We start from the raw sequence: 17,313 nt of genomic DNA, 5'->3' as shown, positions 1-17,313 counted from the left end.
GTTTGTCGACAAATTTACGTGACACTACTCAGAGGACAGGGAAGTGTAAAATAATCCTATTAAATTACCACTGCATTGAAAAGCAGTGACATGGACACTCACTGGAAAATCTTTGCTACTTTTGAGAATACAACCAGTGATACTCGATAGCAGAGGAAAACCACAAAAGGAAAAAGGTCAACAATAAGAACCTACTTCACTTGCATTTTACCTGTGGTTAATTGCAGTCTTACCCACATACTTGTTTATCAAAATTAAAAATTTAAATTAGGAAAAAAAAAAATTTGACAAACGAAAGATGGCACCTTTACATTCTCACCTCCATTTCTGAAACCACAATCTTGTGGGATGTTGAGGTCTGCTGACGCCGAGAGCTGCCACACTTGAAGTGCATTCAGTGCCCCTTGAACTTCAAAGTCTCACTTCCATGCTTATTGAGGATCAATATCCTGCTAAAAAGGATTCTTTCACACATTCTAAGCCAGAAGGAAATTGACGTCCTCAAAATAAGTCAAACGTTAGAACTATTACAAGTTACTAGAAATATCCTCAAAGAAGTTCCGCAATGACTCTGGTTTTCAATACGGTTGCACCATCATGGTGGAAAAGACTCCAAATTAAGTTCAAAACTTTAGTTGGCTTCAAACTAAAACTGAATTAGCTCATGTAACAAACATGACCTATCACTTCACAATGTTTTATAAAAATGTCGTTATTCTTGAAACTATCTCGCGAACTCTCACTATTGTCTTCTACAAAACATTTTTACTGATACTTGTAATCAGAGTTGTATGAAAATATCGACTGACAAAAGCATTTTAAAATGATATCTGATAATATTTACATCGGTTTTTCATTAATTCATTTGGGCCACTATGCATATGGCGGAAAACACAGACGAGGATGGATAAGCAGTTTCTGCTCTTGCACCCCTCTTCAAATTAAACTTCTGCATTTTAAGCCAAAAGAACGCTTGTGGTGATACAACAATATGCCTATATGCTGCCATAGCAGATTCATGGCGCATAAAGCCCCCAAACTATTTTTAATTTGTCCGTTTTACCCTGGGAACCCCCGTTTACAGACGTCACGCAACCGCTTTTGTTTCAACCCAGCCATAAAACGAAGGTAATTAATCATATTTATTACTCAAAATGTTCGTCATTTTTAGCTTAGAATCATTAATTGGTGTCTAATATTTCGTTAAAAATGACTTTAAAAAATTATTCACTCGCATATTTTAAACTTTTAGCAGGTGTATCCAACTCTGTCCTAGAGACCTCCTACCCAGCTTGTTTTCCATGTGTCTCTCCTCCAGCACACCTGACTCAAATAAGCAGGATTGTTATCAAGCTCCTAAAGAAGCTTGCTGATGAGCAGATCATTTGATTCAGGTGTGTTAAAGGAGGGAGACATGGAAAACAAGGTGGATAAGGGCTCTAGAGGACTGGAGCTGCATATCTCTTATGTGAGGAAAGCACTTTGTAACTTTTTGAAAGACATTTAAGTTGCTTGTAAGGGTGGAGGAAAGGGTACTGCACATTTTGTACATGAGATGGTGGCGTGCACCTAAAAATTGCTTACAATCTGCCATTAACCAAAAGTAGACCAAATGTAAGGAAGTACAATTTAAGGTTCTAAATGCAATTTATCCCACTAACGAATTTTTGAGACTAAAATTTAATTTTCAGACTAATTGTTGTGTGTTTTGTGAAAAGGACATTGAGGATATTGACCATCTGTTTTTTCATTGTGACCTAGTTCAATTGTTTTGGAAGGATATGCGGAGCTGGCTTCAGTCCAAACAAATTGATCTATCAACGTGGACAGTGGAGTCTATTAAATTTGGTCTGTCTGGCAAAAATAAAGATTTGGTATCTGTTATTAATGTGATTGTTGTACTTGGTAAATTTTTCATTCACAAATGCAGGTACTTTAAAACAAAACCTTGTTTTAAACATTGGATGAATGAGTTTCTTTTATGGTATAGATCTCTTAAGTTGATCAATCAGCAAAAAGCTGTCAATTTAATATCTTTGTTTGAGGAAGTTAATATTTCTTTGTAAAGCCCTGTGATTAAATGTGTGTGTGTGTATGAATACAGACATGGTTTAGTAGTGATGGGTCCGTGAGACCTCATGAAGCGTGTCGAGACAGTGACACATTGTGTTGATACAGTGTGGATACTGTGTCATTGAATACTGACACCTGCTGGACATAAAAAATCCCTACAGGCAACCCACTTGACAGACACGGAATTGATGACATAGCATGTAAAATCAAATCATTTAAGTCTTTGCATTCATATCGCATTATTCCATATCTTTAAATTATGTGAACATATATTATAATGTGAAAATGTAAGTAATAATGAATGGTGAATAAGGAATGCCTGTGGACTTTTTGTTCTGATAAAATTTTATTCAAAAACCTAGGTTTTTTTATGTTTAAAATTTAGTTGGTTACTTTTTTTTTTTTTTTTTTTTTTAAACAAGCCTGCTGTGGACAACACACTCGCATGGAACCAACGATGCCAGCATGCAATAGAATTTCCAGTTGAAAGAGGTTTGGATAAGATGTCCATTGGCTCCTCCAGTATTGAAGAAAATTGGCATTGCGTGCCATGTTCGGCTCAGCCATGCATCGGTGCACTTTTGCAATTTCATCTACAGTTGCATTGCCTCCTTGACTCCCCACTTCGTCATCTAAGTGCTACCATAGCCCATCAGTAAGAAATTGAAGTGGATAAAAAATAAATTATAGCTTAATTACAGATTTCTAATAAATTACATAAAAAGTGACTGTGGGAAAGTAAAGGAATGGCTCTATACCTGTGTTTATTTTGGGATTATCAGAAACTTCATTCTCATGCTTTGCCCAATAATGCTTCAGCATTGAGGAGGTGGCAACTGTTTGTATATGACAGGTTAGTCATATACAAAGTACAAATGTGACATTTCATCCGCAAATAAATAACTTTAAAAGTAAAATCCAAAGTTTTGAAGCCGGGCTGCGCTTCATTTAACACGTCCTGACCAGGAGTCGAACCCACGCGCACGACGCGTAGGGGACGAATGGCGTTTGCTTTGACCACTAAGCTAGCAGGTCACGTCTTCTTGAAGGTAATACAACGCAAACGACGGACCAACGTGCACCCGTCACACTTATAAACTAAGATTTACCTTAAAATTAATTGTATTTTGAATGGAAGATGACAAGTGCGTTTCCCTGTCTTACGTCCATTTCCACAGCATGTAGACAACGAGGAAGTAACCGTGAGATGTGGATTGTTTCAGCAGCTCCATCGCGTTGACAGACGCGCTTCCTTTTGAACCAGTTTGCCGCGTCATGACTGTGTCGACACAGTTCAATGAGTTCATGCATCGGTCACGTGATTTTCTTGTAGCGATACGCGCACCGACGCAGGGGTTCCGCCATGAGCTCGGCGCGCGCGGGCGCATTAGTATCACTGGACCCATCACTATGGTTTAGGAAGTGGTGTATCATTATGGAGAGTGTTGTTTAAGGTTCTTTGTTGGAATGTTGCACATATGTGAGCCCGTTTTTGTTTGTAAATTTGTATAATTGTGTTGATTTAAAAAAAAAAAAAAAGTAGAATTTTAACGCGCACGCGCAGTACAGCTGCCAATTTGCGACCGGCTGTTCACTTGACTGCGCTACCGCACTTCCTCCGTTGGCTTTATGCTTATAAACGCGAGAGATTAGGACATATAATTACTCATCAAATCGTCTGGCATATGGGTTGAATAATAATGAATGAGAATGAGACATTGCGGCACGTAAAAAAATCTTTTGACTCGGGTGCATACTGCCATCTAGTGTACAAGAATATGCAGTGCCCATGCTTTCACCCTTCCTTTATACATGTTTCAAGTATTTTAAGTGCAGTTTAAACGGTCTTCCTCTCCCCTCACCCAAAGTAAACCCTTCAGAATCCATCTATCGCTACCCCAAAAATAGAAAAAAATATATTTATTGTTTGATGGATCACGTACATTTATCTACTATATGTGCCATAATTGCTCGAGAAAACGGCGTGGTTTCGTGCGTGCACAGTAGCAATCCGTCGCGATCGGTATTGACCGTATCATAGGAGTTCTTGCCATTTAACATTTTGTGCCTTAAGCAAGCATCACTTTTAAGTTATATTCTTCCTTAGTTTTATATTCATAAGTATTGTCTAGTTACTCTAGTACAGGGGTCCCCAAACTACGGCCCGCGGGCCGTATACGGCCCGCCTCCACATTTGGTCCGGCCCCCTGAACATTTTTTTTTTTTTTTTTTTTACTTGTGTTATTTATGTCCTGGCTTCTTCTGTGAAGAACCCAGAGAGGGTTATTTGGTTATTATCTATTTAATTAATAGTGTTATTATATTGTATTATATATTTTTATTTTATTTAGTTTTGTTCCGTGAAGAATCCACAAAGGGTTATTTAATTGTGGCTTTCTGAAAAACAATACATTTTTACATTTAGGCACTCCTGCAACCGTCACACTTTTTCTGTTAAGAACTGACCCCGGCCCCTCATCAGAGAAGGGAAAAGTTATGTGGCCCTCCCAGGAAAAAGTTTGGGGACCCCTGCTCTAGTATATTGGGGTGGCGTGGCTCAGTGGTAGAGTAGTTGTCCCCCAACCCAGAGGTTGTGGGTTCAAGTCTCCGCCCTGATGAACTCGTCTAAGTGTCCTTGAGCAAGACACTGAACCCCACATTGCTCCTGGTGCTGCGTCACCAGTAGGTGAATGGCGAGATAGTGTAAAGCGCCTTGAAAAGGTGGAAAAGCGCTTTATAAGTATAACACCATTTATATTGGAGAAATGTATATCCCGTTTTGTTTGCATTTGTGGTCAAATGTGGTTACATCATTTCATTGCGATCATGCTGTACTACCAGTTGCTGTTCAAACTGACACATGGTGTATACTTTGTGACGATTTCATATCTTTTTTTTTGTTTGTTTGTTTTTGGTTTTCCAATAAGTATCTCTTGTCAAGATGACCGCAGTACAGCCAATTCAACTTTACTCCGGCGTCTGACTTCTCTTTCAAGCAGGGTATTTAACTCCGGTCCTCATCCTCCTAGTTCAGAAGGATATTAGTGATAAACCAAGGTTATAAGGTTTGGTTTCAACATTGGTAGGGACGATATAACAGCATGACCTGCATGTACATTTTTTGCTGGGGACGGGACATTAATAAGACCAAGCAGATTGGGTGAACGGGGGTCAGGGCTACATTTCTCACGACTATGAACCTAATTAATTGATAGGCTAAATGATCAATGCAAACTAAATCTGTATCGACTGTATCGACTGATAACAACTTTTACGTGCATCGGTTCAGGTGATACACTGTTCGAGTCAAACCTTTGTTTTCAAAAACAACTAAAGACCAAAGAAACATTTAGAAAACTTCCTGAATAAATGTCTGGTTTTTATTTGTAAACATAAACATAATGAAAACAATTCACTTAATAATGGTAGGGTCAATTCTATCCTTACAAAATATGGGAAGACAATCTAAATTCCCTATATAACTAAACTCATTATATAATGCAAATAAGGTTGCTTAAAAGTTGGTGGGGACAATTTTAGCATCCTGAAAAGTTGGTAGTTATGTCCCTACCATCCCAGTGCAAGCCTACACCCTTGTGATAAACTCATTTTGATTCACAGGAGGATGAAATGAGTGAATGATTTCCCGACCTATGTATCCATAATTGTTGTATCGCCATATTGTGAGGTAATCGTTATCGTGAGCCTTTTATTGCAAAGCGTATCCTATCGTGAGCTACCGAGAGCTTCCCACCCCAACTATATACAGGTATGTGCCCCAAAAAGTTGAATATTGGTAGAAAGGCCATTTATTTCAGTTTTTTTTGTTTGTTTGTTTCAGAAAGTGGAACTTGTACATTAGTTAAACACACAAACTTTTTTCAAACATATTTATTTAAATTTTGATGCTTATAAGAGAAATAGCTCAAATTAGGGCAAAAAGACAAAAAAAAAAAAAAAACAGTATTTCAGGAATTCATTATATTAGAATGTTGTAACGAAAAAAACAAAAAAAAAAATCAAACATAACTGTTGGCCTTTGAAAAGTGTATTAAAGTAATCAGAAAAGAATCTTCATAATGTGGGGATTTTTTTTTTTTTTTTTTTACAAATTTTTAAAAATGGGGGTAAAAATCATCAATAAAAGGCAATTATTTCCAGAGCAGACAAAAGTGCTGTGAGCAGATATGTTTACCTGCTATAAACATTAGCCAATCATATGCAAATATTTTATAAAGTCCGCAATTGCTTGAACGTAATAAATTTGTTCGATGTTTATCAGCATTAACGTGCTGTGCGCAAACAGCCTTCTAACATTGTATTGTATTGTATTGCATTGTCATCACAAAGAGTAAAAACAACACTGCATTCCCATTTTTTCACTGAAGACTTTATTCAAATTGTGACATACTGCTATTATGGGGAGGGTAAAACAAGCTAGCTGCACAAAAATCAAACAGAATGACATAACACCTGTGGACGATGGCTGACCTGTGTCATCTCAATGCACAATGCGGCGATACCCATCCATCTCTTTTCTGTACCTCCTCACTAGGTCATAGGTGAACTGGAGCCTAGCCTAGACGACTTTGGGCGTGAGGTGGGGTACAATCGCAGGGCGTATATAGACATACAACCAACCATTCACGTCTCAAAAAAATGAAGCATGAGAACCACATGCAAATAACTTCTATTCACAGTTTTTTGATTTATTTATTTTTTAAACATATAAGTGCAAAAACCACACATCAATGTTCATGGCACAACAGGTAACTTGCACAACTTGAAGGCACCATTCATGCTGAAAGGTACTGTTATGTACTGTTTATATATTTTTGTTGATTTTACTGTGTAAAGTATCCTTTGCCCAAATTTGGTTAAGCTTCAATGTTTCCTACTAATCTTTATGAATTGTCTGTCTACAAATTGATATTATCATTATTTATTATTTTCTTTTCTTTACAAATTAGGCCTATTGGCTAGTACTGACAATTACTATTCTTTTTGCCAATGAAGAGATTTCTCGAAAAAAAATGATTTTTAAGATTCTGCCCAACTCCAGTGATGTGTTGCAGCTCTAAGCCCAGCCCAGTTTAGTTCAGGTTTTTGCTCTTTCCTTCCAGGAAATATTAGAAGCAACTGTGAATTCAAAATACATTCCTTAGAAGAAACATTACAATGTCTACGCATTACAAATTAAACATGAATTGAAAAGAACGTACAGTATTTTCCTACCATTTCAGTTTAACGCGCCATTCTTCGATTCGAGTTTCCATTTTGAAACCGAAACTGGCTACTTTTTTGGTGTAATCCCTTTCTCTTTCTGAAATTTGGCAATCTGGTTAAAGATGTGCAACAGGTCTGCAGGAAGGTCTTTTTTAGACCGTCCCTCTGGTACCGATATCTCCTCACACTGCTCATCTTGGACTTGGGCTGTGTTTGAATTGTTCCAAGCTGGTTCCTCTTCTTCCGCACTAATGTCCTTCTCTTTGTGTGTTTCATCTTCATCGCCTCTAAAGGAATTACGCCTGGAAAAATCTTTTCTGGAAAAGGCAGACTCAGATGACGAGCAGGATACTTTGCGCTTCCGCTCATCTAAGCTACTTCTTTTGGGCCCACTGCTACTTCTTTTATCTTCCCTGCTCCACTGACTACTTTCCCCGCTTTTGAATCTATCTTTTTCATCAGAACTAATACTATTGCTTTTCCTCCTCTTTCCTTCCCCATCCTTTGTTTCTCTCCGTCTGTGTGATGACAACCCACACTCTTCATCCTCTGAGCTTTCTGACAAAGAATACAGACATATTCTTGGGCCGTTACCTTCTTTACCCTTCCTGCTTGTCCCACCCTCCTCCTCATCTAACGCTCCAAAACCCTCCCATGCTTGCTGGTTGAGAAAGGTGGCAGAGGTATTGGGAGGAGCCGGGTACCACTCCAGCTCCTCTTCCTCGTCTTCCTTCCTTTTTTTCACCCGCTTACCCTCGTCACTCCTCCTGCTGCCCTCTTTTGAGAGCCTGCGATGCCGTTTGCTTTCTCGCCCTGATTTCCTCTTTCGCTTTTTCTTTTTTTTGGATCTCCTGCGAGAGGATGAGGACGAAGAGCTGGAAGATTTACTGGAGGAAGAGGACGACGAGGAAGAGGTCGATCTCTTTCGTTTTCGTTTCATCCTGGCCAAAACAAATACGCTGAGAACTATTCATTTGGTCAAAATGCTAATATTCCATCAGTCGCAGCATGCTCAACAAGCATCATTCTTCCAGATACAGAACTCACCTCTTCTCCTCTTTTAAGATCTTACGCAATTTCTCAGCACTGCTTTGACTGCTCTTAGCTTTCTCTTCCACTTCTTTAGCCATTGCTTCTTCCCGCAGGCGAATCGAATTCTTTATGGCCGCCAGGCGATACAATTCAAGGCACAATAACAGTGATCCATACAGAAATGTAAAATTACAGTGACCCATCACATGCAAAAGTAACCCCGCAAACAGAATTTTGTCCATGTGTTATGAATAAATCGTAAAGTGCAGTGTAACATAACCAACATGCGAGTCATTTTGATGTATTTACCATAGAAAAGTGGTGCAATCCAAAATAGGAGAAAAGACAAAGGTATGAGCAGATACATAAGATTGACAATATTACCGTTTGTTGATTGATCATGGATAACGGACGAAACAGTGTGCAGGAGTCGATCATTTTCCAGATTTTATTCCCCCCCGCATGACAAAGGCCGTGTCAGTCAGAAGGTCAAGTCCCAGAGTCGCAATCATATGAACACACAAAAAAATCTCATCAGTATTACAAACCGCAAGGACAAAACATTAAAAACATGGGGGCGCTAATGTAAATGCTCCCAAATGACAAATGAAACAAGAAGGTAACACTTTACAATAACGGTCCCTTAATTAACATTAGTTAATGCATTTTTAGACAATAACTAATGTTTAAGTAACATGACAATAATTCATTTAATCCCTTATCTAACATTTATTAACATATTAATTAACATGAGTTAATGCATTAAGTTAATGCATTAGTTAATGCATTTTAAGACAATAACTAATGTTTGAGTAACATTACAATAACTCATATACCCCTTATTTAATATTTAGTGATATATTAATTAACATTAGTAAATACATTAGTTAATGCATAACCCGGCAGTAACTAATAGTTTGGTAAAATTAAATATATATATATATATATATATACATACAGTGCCTTGCAAAAGTATTCGGCCCCCTTGAACCTTGCAACCTTTCGCCACATTTCAGGCTTCAAACATAAAGATATAAAATTTTAATTTTTTGTCAAGAATCAACAACAAGTGGGATTTATTGGATAATTTAAACTTTTATAACAAATAAACTGAAAAGTGGGGCGTGCAATATTATTCGGCCCCCTTGCGTTAATACTTTGTAGCGCCACCTTTTGCTCCAATTACAGCGGCAAGTCGCTTGGGATATGTTTCTATCAGTTTTGCACATCGAGAGACTGACATTCTTGCCCATTCTTCCTTGCAAAACAGCTCGAGCTCAGTGAGGTTGGATGGAGAGTGTTTGTGAACAGCAGTCTTCAGCTCTTTCCACAGATTCTCGATTGGAATTAGGTCTGGACTTTGACTTGGCCATTCTAACACCTGGATACGTTTATTTTTGAAGCATTCCATTGTAGATTTGGCTTTATGTTTTGGATCATTGTCCTGTTGGAAGATAAATCTCCGTCCCAGTCTCAGGTCTTGTGCAGATACCAACAGGTTTTCTTCCAGAATGTTCCTGTATTTGGCTGCATCCATCTTCCCGTCAATTTTAACCATCTTCCCTGTCCCTGCTGAAGAAAAGCAGGCCCAAACCATGATGCTGCCACCACCATGTTTGACAGTGGGGATGGTGTGTTCAGGGTGATGAGCTGTGTTGCTTTTACGCCAAACATATCGTTTTGCATTGTGGCCAAAAAGTTCAATTTTGGTTTCATCTGACCAGAGCACCTTCTTCCACATGTTTGGTGTGTCTCCCAGGTGGCTTGTGGCAAACTTTAAACGAGACTTTTTATGGATATCTTTGAGAAATGGCTTTCTTCTTGCCACTCTTCCATAAAGGCCAGATTTGTGCAGTGTACGACTGATTGTTGTCCTATGGACAGACTCTCCCACCTCAGCTGTAGATCTCTGCAGTTCATCCAGAGTGATCATGGGCCTCTTGGCTGCATCTCTGATCAGTTTTCTCCTTGTTTGAGAAGAAAGTTTGGAAGGACGGCCGGGTCTTGGTAGATTTGCAGTGGTCTGATGCTCCTTCCATTTCAATATGATGGCTTGCACAGTGCTCCTTGAGATGTTTAAAGCTTGGGAAATCTTTTTGTATCCAAATCCGGCTTTAAACTTCTCCACAACAGTATCTCGGACCTGCCTGGTGTGTTCCTTGGTTTTCATAATGCTCTCTGCACTTTAAACAGAACCCTGAGACTATCACAGAGCAGGTGCATTTATACGGAGACTTGATTACACACATTTGGATTCTATTTATCATCATCGGTCATTTAGGACAACATTGGATCATTCAGAGATCCTCACTGAGCTTCTGGAGTGAGTTTGCTGCACTGAAAGTAAAGGGGCCGAATAATATTGCACGCCCCACTTTTCAGTTTTTTATTTGTTAAAAAAGTTTAAATTATCCAATAAATGTTGTTCCACTTCATGATTGTGTCCCACTTGTTGTTGATTCTTGACAAAAAATTAAATTTCATATCTTTATGTTTGAAGCCTGAAATGTGGCGAAAGGTTGCAAGATTCAAGGGGGCCGAATACTTTTGCAAGGCACTGTATATAGGCCTGTATAGGGTTAGGGTTTGTTAACTCAAGCATTTATAATTTCTTAGTTAAGAGACACATGTGCTACACTTTACAATAAGGGTAAAAAAAACATTGTGATGGTTAATTAAGGTTAAGTAATACTTACGAGGTACCTTCACGTGAAATAATACCATACTTAGGGTTAAGTTATAATATATAATATATATAATACATTACTTAACATTAATTCACATGTACATTAGTGCATTAATAAATAGTTAATAATGTATACTGGTACTAGTAAGTGATTAAGTTATTTTAAAATAAGAAACATTGCTCTGTGAGTCCTTGGGTGGCTGCTAACCTAACCTTAAATATGGTATTATTTCACGTGAACCTACCTCATAAGTATTACTTAACCTTAATTAACCATTACTGAATGTTTTTGGACCCTTATTGTAAAGTGTAACACATGTGTCCCTGAACTAAGAAATGATAAATGCTTAAGTCCCCCTACTTAACCTTTATTAACCATTACTGAATGCTTTTTGGACCCTTATTGTTAAGTGTAGCACATGTGTCCCTTAACAAAGAAGTTATAAATGCTTAAGTTAGCAAACCCTAAACCCTAACCCTATATAAGCCTATATTTAATTTTAACAAACCATTAGTTACTGTCTGGTTATGCATTAACTAATGCTTCAAGTAATGCTTTGACTCATGTTAATATATTAATAAATATTAGATTAGCAATTATATTAATTATTGTAATGTTACTTAAACATTAGTTATTGTCTTAAAATGCATTAACTAATGTTAATTATGGGACCCTTATTGTAAAGTGATACCGAAGTTAAAAACTGATCATACCCTTCCAGCAAAAATGAAAAACAAAATATTTTGATCAGATTATGAATGATTAGCAATTATCTTCTGGAGTTTATCTAAGATTTCTTGATCTACAGGTAGTCTCCGGGTTACGAACAAGTTCGATTCCTGCGCAGGCGACTTAACCAGAATTGCCGCGTAAGTCGGAATGAACCCTTTAGGTAAATTTGAAAATAACTATCCAAAAAGTCCAAAACCATTGTATTTTGTTTAATGATGGAGTATACACTGCCCTCTGGTAGCAGCGTTGGGTCTGGCTGGACTGTCGCCTTGTATGATTGAGAAGCCAACTCAGACGTCTGACATGGATAAAGGATCGCTTTGCTCTGGTTTGGCCCACAAAAGGCTTTAAGTTGTTTCAGCTAATACATGTTTCTGTATGCATTTGTAATTAAGTTTACAGCTACAGTTTGTGGAGTTATGGCTGAGTTATTCTTCTGCGGCAGACACGATTTACGACTCTCCGCCGTTGCCTGACGTGCATCTCCGCAATTTTCTGACTGGTCGACGCGTCAACGCTTGGTGACGTGGCGCAAATGGACTGTGATTGGTCCGCTCGGACTGTTGTTTCCGGTTCAGCGTGAAGTCACTGCCATTTTCAAACATTGTTTTGCTACACACAAAAATGGACCAAGCAGACGAGAGTATCATCGAAGAGCAAGTACGACAACTCTCGTCAAGACATTATAAAGATTGCCAAATGGCAAGGTCAGCGATTCCATAAAAAAATGGAAGAACCACCGAGACAAGTATGTGTGTGTTCGAAAGCAAATGGCCATCCGAAGCGATGACACAGTCAGCCAAACACTGCCAGCTTTTTATCACTTTATGTTGTATTTTTGGTTGGTGCACTTCATCATTTATTGTGTACATATGTTTGCTGTGAGTCTGACTTATTTACATTTCACACTTCAAGTAAATGAAGAATAAAGCACAGGTTTGGTGTCAAGAGTTGTTTTGAGGTTTAATTTTCAACAACAGTTCACACACTTAATCACTGAGAGTGCCTTGGTGCTTTTACTGTATGATAACGGATGGGGAGAAGAAGGAGAGGAGTCAATGATGGCTTTCACGGGGATGGCGTGGCTCAGTGGTAGAGTAGTTGTCCCCCAACCCAGAGGTTGTGGATTCGATTCTCTGCCCTGATGAACTCGCCTAAGTATCCTTGAGCAAGATACTGAACCCCAACTTGCTCCTGGTGCCGCATCACCAGTAGGTGGATGGTGATGTAGTGTAAAGCGCTTTGAGCGCCTTGAAAGGTGGAAAAGCGCTATACAAGTATAACACCATTTACTTTTCCCACTTTATTGTGGCAACATGCGACCACTAACTTTCGCTTTCTCCCGTTCTTTCCACTCGCTTCCCGCTACGTCACCACTCCCCTGTCTGATTGCCTCTTAAAGGACCCACGCTAGTTACGGACATTACAGTATGATCAACAATTGTTCTACAATGTTGATGAGCTGAAGATCCACATTCTAGCATTCCATCAACATTGACATTCTTGTGTAACCGGAAGAAAACTAGAACAAGTCGACAAGAGCCCCCCCCCCCAAACTGTACAAACATGATGCCACACCCCTGTAGTGGCTTGGCTATGAATTACCGAGCAACCAGTCCCCTTTCCACAGAACTATCGGATGCTCATTGACGCCGTAGTAGCTTCGCCGTTATCGCAACACAGAAGCATAACTCAGGCTTTATGTGTGAGCAATTTGCTATGAGAATTGTGAATACCTTAGCAATCGTAGCATTTAAGCCAGCGGACTTTTGTTCGGCAAATCAGGCCAATTTAAACTACTAAATTTACATATTGATCAGACTTGATGGACATTTTGAACACCAATTTTTTGTGTCAAGTGTTTTATTGTTAAAATGCGTGTCGTTTTGAACATAAGTGTACATATGTGTGTTACAGCTTTACAAATTGTCAAAAGTCGAGGAAGGAAAAGCTCCAAAAAGCACAATTGCCTTGTTTGCTGTCTGTAAAGCTGAACCACTTCACGTTTAGTTAGAATAGAACACATCATATAAATAAAGTAAAATATAAGATACTGTGAAGTACAATAAGGTACTGTTTAAGCAACTTAAAAAAAAAAAAAACGGTGGCAATGGCAGACGAGATTTCGGTGTCGTAAAGACGAAATCGCGTAAATTGAGTACATCGCAACCCGGTGACTACCTGCATATTGCAGGGACATAAATACTAAAAAGTCTGAGTGTTGAGGCCCACCCACCTGTATGGTCTCTGTAATTTTTTTCAAAGCCTCCTGGGCCTCAGGATTCGTGTCGTCCAGAGAAATAGCTCTTTTGTACACTCCTTCCGCTGTAACAAGTTTCTCTTGTTCTTCAAGTCTACAGAGGAGAGACAATGGAAGGGTGATTGAGTGGCACAAATCTAATATGATAGTATTTCCTTCATGGCACATGCAAACCCAGTGATGTGGCTACTATGAGTGTAACGGTATTCGTATTCATCCCGTACAGTCACGGTACGGACATGACGGTTTGGTACACGCAGTCAGACGACGAATATGTTTGAGTAAAAAAAAAAAAATTAATATAATAATCCATGTCGGAGTTAGTCCATCTTTACTCCAAGGGGCAGTAGAGGTAATGCACCTAAACCAGCAACCGCCATTAGGGGTAAAAGAAGACAAATCAAAACAATACAAATAGTGGGAACTCTATGAAGTGCATTTATTTGATATTTTCAAATCAGGAAACATATTTTTCTCTATCCCTATGCTGAAGTCATTGAAACACACATTTCTGTGTCAGTTCCTGTTGATTTTGGGTTATTGAACAGGACTTAAGCCCGGGAACGTCCCAAAGTCAATAGAAAGTGACTCAAAATCAACAGAAAGTGACCTGTAAACCCAGGAATACTGGCTGTGAATGCTCTGTTTTCAGTGCCATTTAGGGGTGTGACAATTTATTGAAAAGGTGATGTATCACAATATTTTGCATCCTAAAGGGTTATTGATATGCTCCCACAAAGAATCGTTATATCATTTTAGAAAGGCGTCACTGTTTTTTTTTTTTCATGTTCCTACCAAAATGTTCCTTTGGAATAGTGTCTACGTTTATCCTAAAATGACTTCCTAACCAATGTATCAGTAACTTTGTATCGCCATTTCGTGAGTTCATCGTTATCATGAGCCTTGTAAGGCAAATCGTATCGTGAGCTACCTAGAGATTACCACTCCTAGTGCCACTGACGGCGCTACACCTCGAATCTTTTTTGACTGTGAGGGCCGATCAAACGAACGTTTCCACCATCACCTTGTCAAGAGTCAAGAATGTTCATTGGACAAGCTGTCAAGAGTCAAGAATCTGCATTGGACAAGGTGATGATGCTGGAACTTTGGCTTGGTGCTGTTCCAGTGTGATTTACAAAGATGACTGCCTGAAGAAAATATCAAAATTCCCTCAGTCCTTGATGATATGGGGCTGCATGTCAGGCAAAGGCACTGGGGGAGATGGCTGTGGTTAAATCTTCAATAAATGCACAAGTTTACATTGAAATTTTAGACTACTTTCTTATCCCTTCAATTGGAAAATATGTCTGTCACTTTCCAAGATGACAATGTATCATGCCACAGAGGTAAAACTGTTAAAGCATTCCTTGAAGAAAGACTCATCCAGTCAATGTCATGGCCTGCAAATACCCCAGATCTCAACCCTATAGAAAACCTGTGGTGGAAATTGAAAAAAATGGCCTAGCAAGGCTCCGACCTGCAAGGATGATCTGGCAACTGCAATCAAAGAGAGTTGGTACCAAATTGATGAAGAATACTCATCAAGTCTATGCCTCAGAGACCAGAGGTGGTGCTACTAAATAAGAGATGTGTTTTGATTAGGGGTGTAACGGTACACAAAAATCTCGGTTCGGTACGTACCTCGGTTTTGAGGTCACGGTTCGGTTCATTTTCGGTACAGTAAGAAAACAAAATGCAAAATATAAATGTGCTAGTTGTTTGTGCTTTCAACAATAGTAACATTAGCCTATACAAAGCTAGAATTCTGCTCAAAAAGTAGCGGGTATTTAAAGATAATCCAACAACAATTTGCCTTTCAGACCCCGCGTATTGGTCAGCTTTCTTTCTGAAAGAAAGAGGAAAAAAGTCCTGCGCTAAAGAGAAAAGCAATCCCAATGACAAAGATTTTAACATGTATTTTACAAATGAAATGCCTCAATGAATTTTTTTTTTTCTTATGAACGGTTTTCAAAAGCTTTATTGGTGGATTTTCTCAAGTTAAAGCACCACACAGAAATGAATTCATTTATTTGTGTAAGCAGGATCTGTGTATTCTTATTATTTAATTACAGGTTTCTTAGCTTATTTCAATTTATTTTATTTAAATTGGCTATTATTTATTTTATTATGTGTTTATATTTTACAAATGTGATGTAGTATTCATTTATATTGTATATTTTATGTAGTATAACTTTAGTTCCTATGTGAATATTAGTTCCTACTTGTTTTGTTGTGGTAGGAGGGTTTTGTATTGAACACGGGGCCGTGTTGGTGATTATTATAGCAGAGAAGACAGCAGTAAATCAACAAAGACAAGTCAACTATGCCCCGATCTACCACTCAAGAGATCTGATGGGACTCAAAAAGTGGGTTATATTAGTTTCAAAATCGACCGGATCCACCTTATTTTTACACGACTTCCAGTCTGCCCGATCCTAGCTACTGGTAGTAGTATTGACGCAGAAGGGTCGCGTCTCGCGTCAAATAATAAACTCTGCTGTTCTTTTCGCGTGCGTCGTGTTGAGCCGCTTCTGGGACGCGTCTAACACGCGGCCGCACTGCAACTGGTGTGCATTGGCTGATTGACTTTAACGCCCGCGTTTCACTACGTTCTCGCGGCGGCAGCCACGTTGTCGCGCCGTTGACGTTTCTGGGTTATACTGTCGTACCGTGTTGGTCCTCATTATAGTAGAGAAGACGGAGTAAATATAATCTACACAAAGGAACTAACCCGATTGACTCACAGCCTCGAAAAGTAAGGGTTACATTATGTCAGAAACTCGTTCGGTACGCCTCCGTTCCGAACCGAGCACCACATACCGAAATGGTTCAATACAAATACATGTACCGTTCCACCCTTAGTTTTGATTGTTATTTCTTTGTTTCTCATGATTCCATATTTGTTTCCTCAGAATGGAGTGAGTCCATATATATTTCCCTGCACTTGAGCTATAAAAGCAACATTTACTGACGACCACAATGTTTTTATTCATTTCTTTTAGTGTTTCTGAATGCCAAAGAGTTGCACTTTTGAACTAATTCATTATTTTTTCAAGCGTTTGTCAGAGTTTGTTCTACATGATAAAATGTCTACGTGAGTGCTCGTCAGAGACTGGTGATTCCATACTTTTTGCTAGGGGTTGTATTCTAGTGGGCGATTTTGCTGGCGGCATGTTGGTTAGTTTTTTTTTTTTTTTTTTTTTTTTTTTTCAACAGAGACTTTTTTAAAACGATAGAATGATTCTTAATGGGAGCATATCGTTAATCTTTGAGGATACAAATTATTGTGATATCTCCTTTCAA

General features: G+C 38.7%; 1 protein-coding gene across 1 annotated transcript in view; it reads right to left on the bottom strand.

Moving 5' to 3' along the window:
* Positions 1 to 296: 296 nt before the first annotated feature.
* ttc14 (tetratricopeptide repeat domain 14) overlaps positions 297 to 17,313 on the bottom strand; it is a 33,637-nt gene continuing 16,620 nt past the window's right edge. Inside the window, exons 10-12 of the mRNA XM_057841359.1 lie at positions 13,987 to 14,104; positions 8,347 to 8,456; positions 297 to 8,240 (exon numbers count right to left, since the gene is read on the bottom strand). Coding sequence (XP_057697342.1) covers positions 7,367 to 8,240; positions 8,347 to 8,456; positions 13,987 to 14,104 — 1,102 coding nt within the window. The 3' untranslated portion in view covers positions 297 to 7,366. The remainder of the gene's footprint in view (positions 8,241 to 8,346; positions 8,457 to 13,986; positions 14,105 to 17,313) is intronic.

The sequence above is a fragment of the Corythoichthys intestinalis genome, chromosome 7 (genome assembly GCF_030265065.1).
Source record: "Corythoichthys intestinalis isolate RoL2023-P3 chromosome 7, ASM3026506v1, whole genome shotgun sequence".
Taxonomy (NCBI): Eukaryota; Metazoa; Chordata; class Actinopteri; order Syngnathiformes; family Syngnathidae; genus Corythoichthys; species Corythoichthys intestinalis.
Note: the sequence above shows the minus strand (reverse complement) of the source record. Positions and strands in the feature narration are given on the sequence as shown.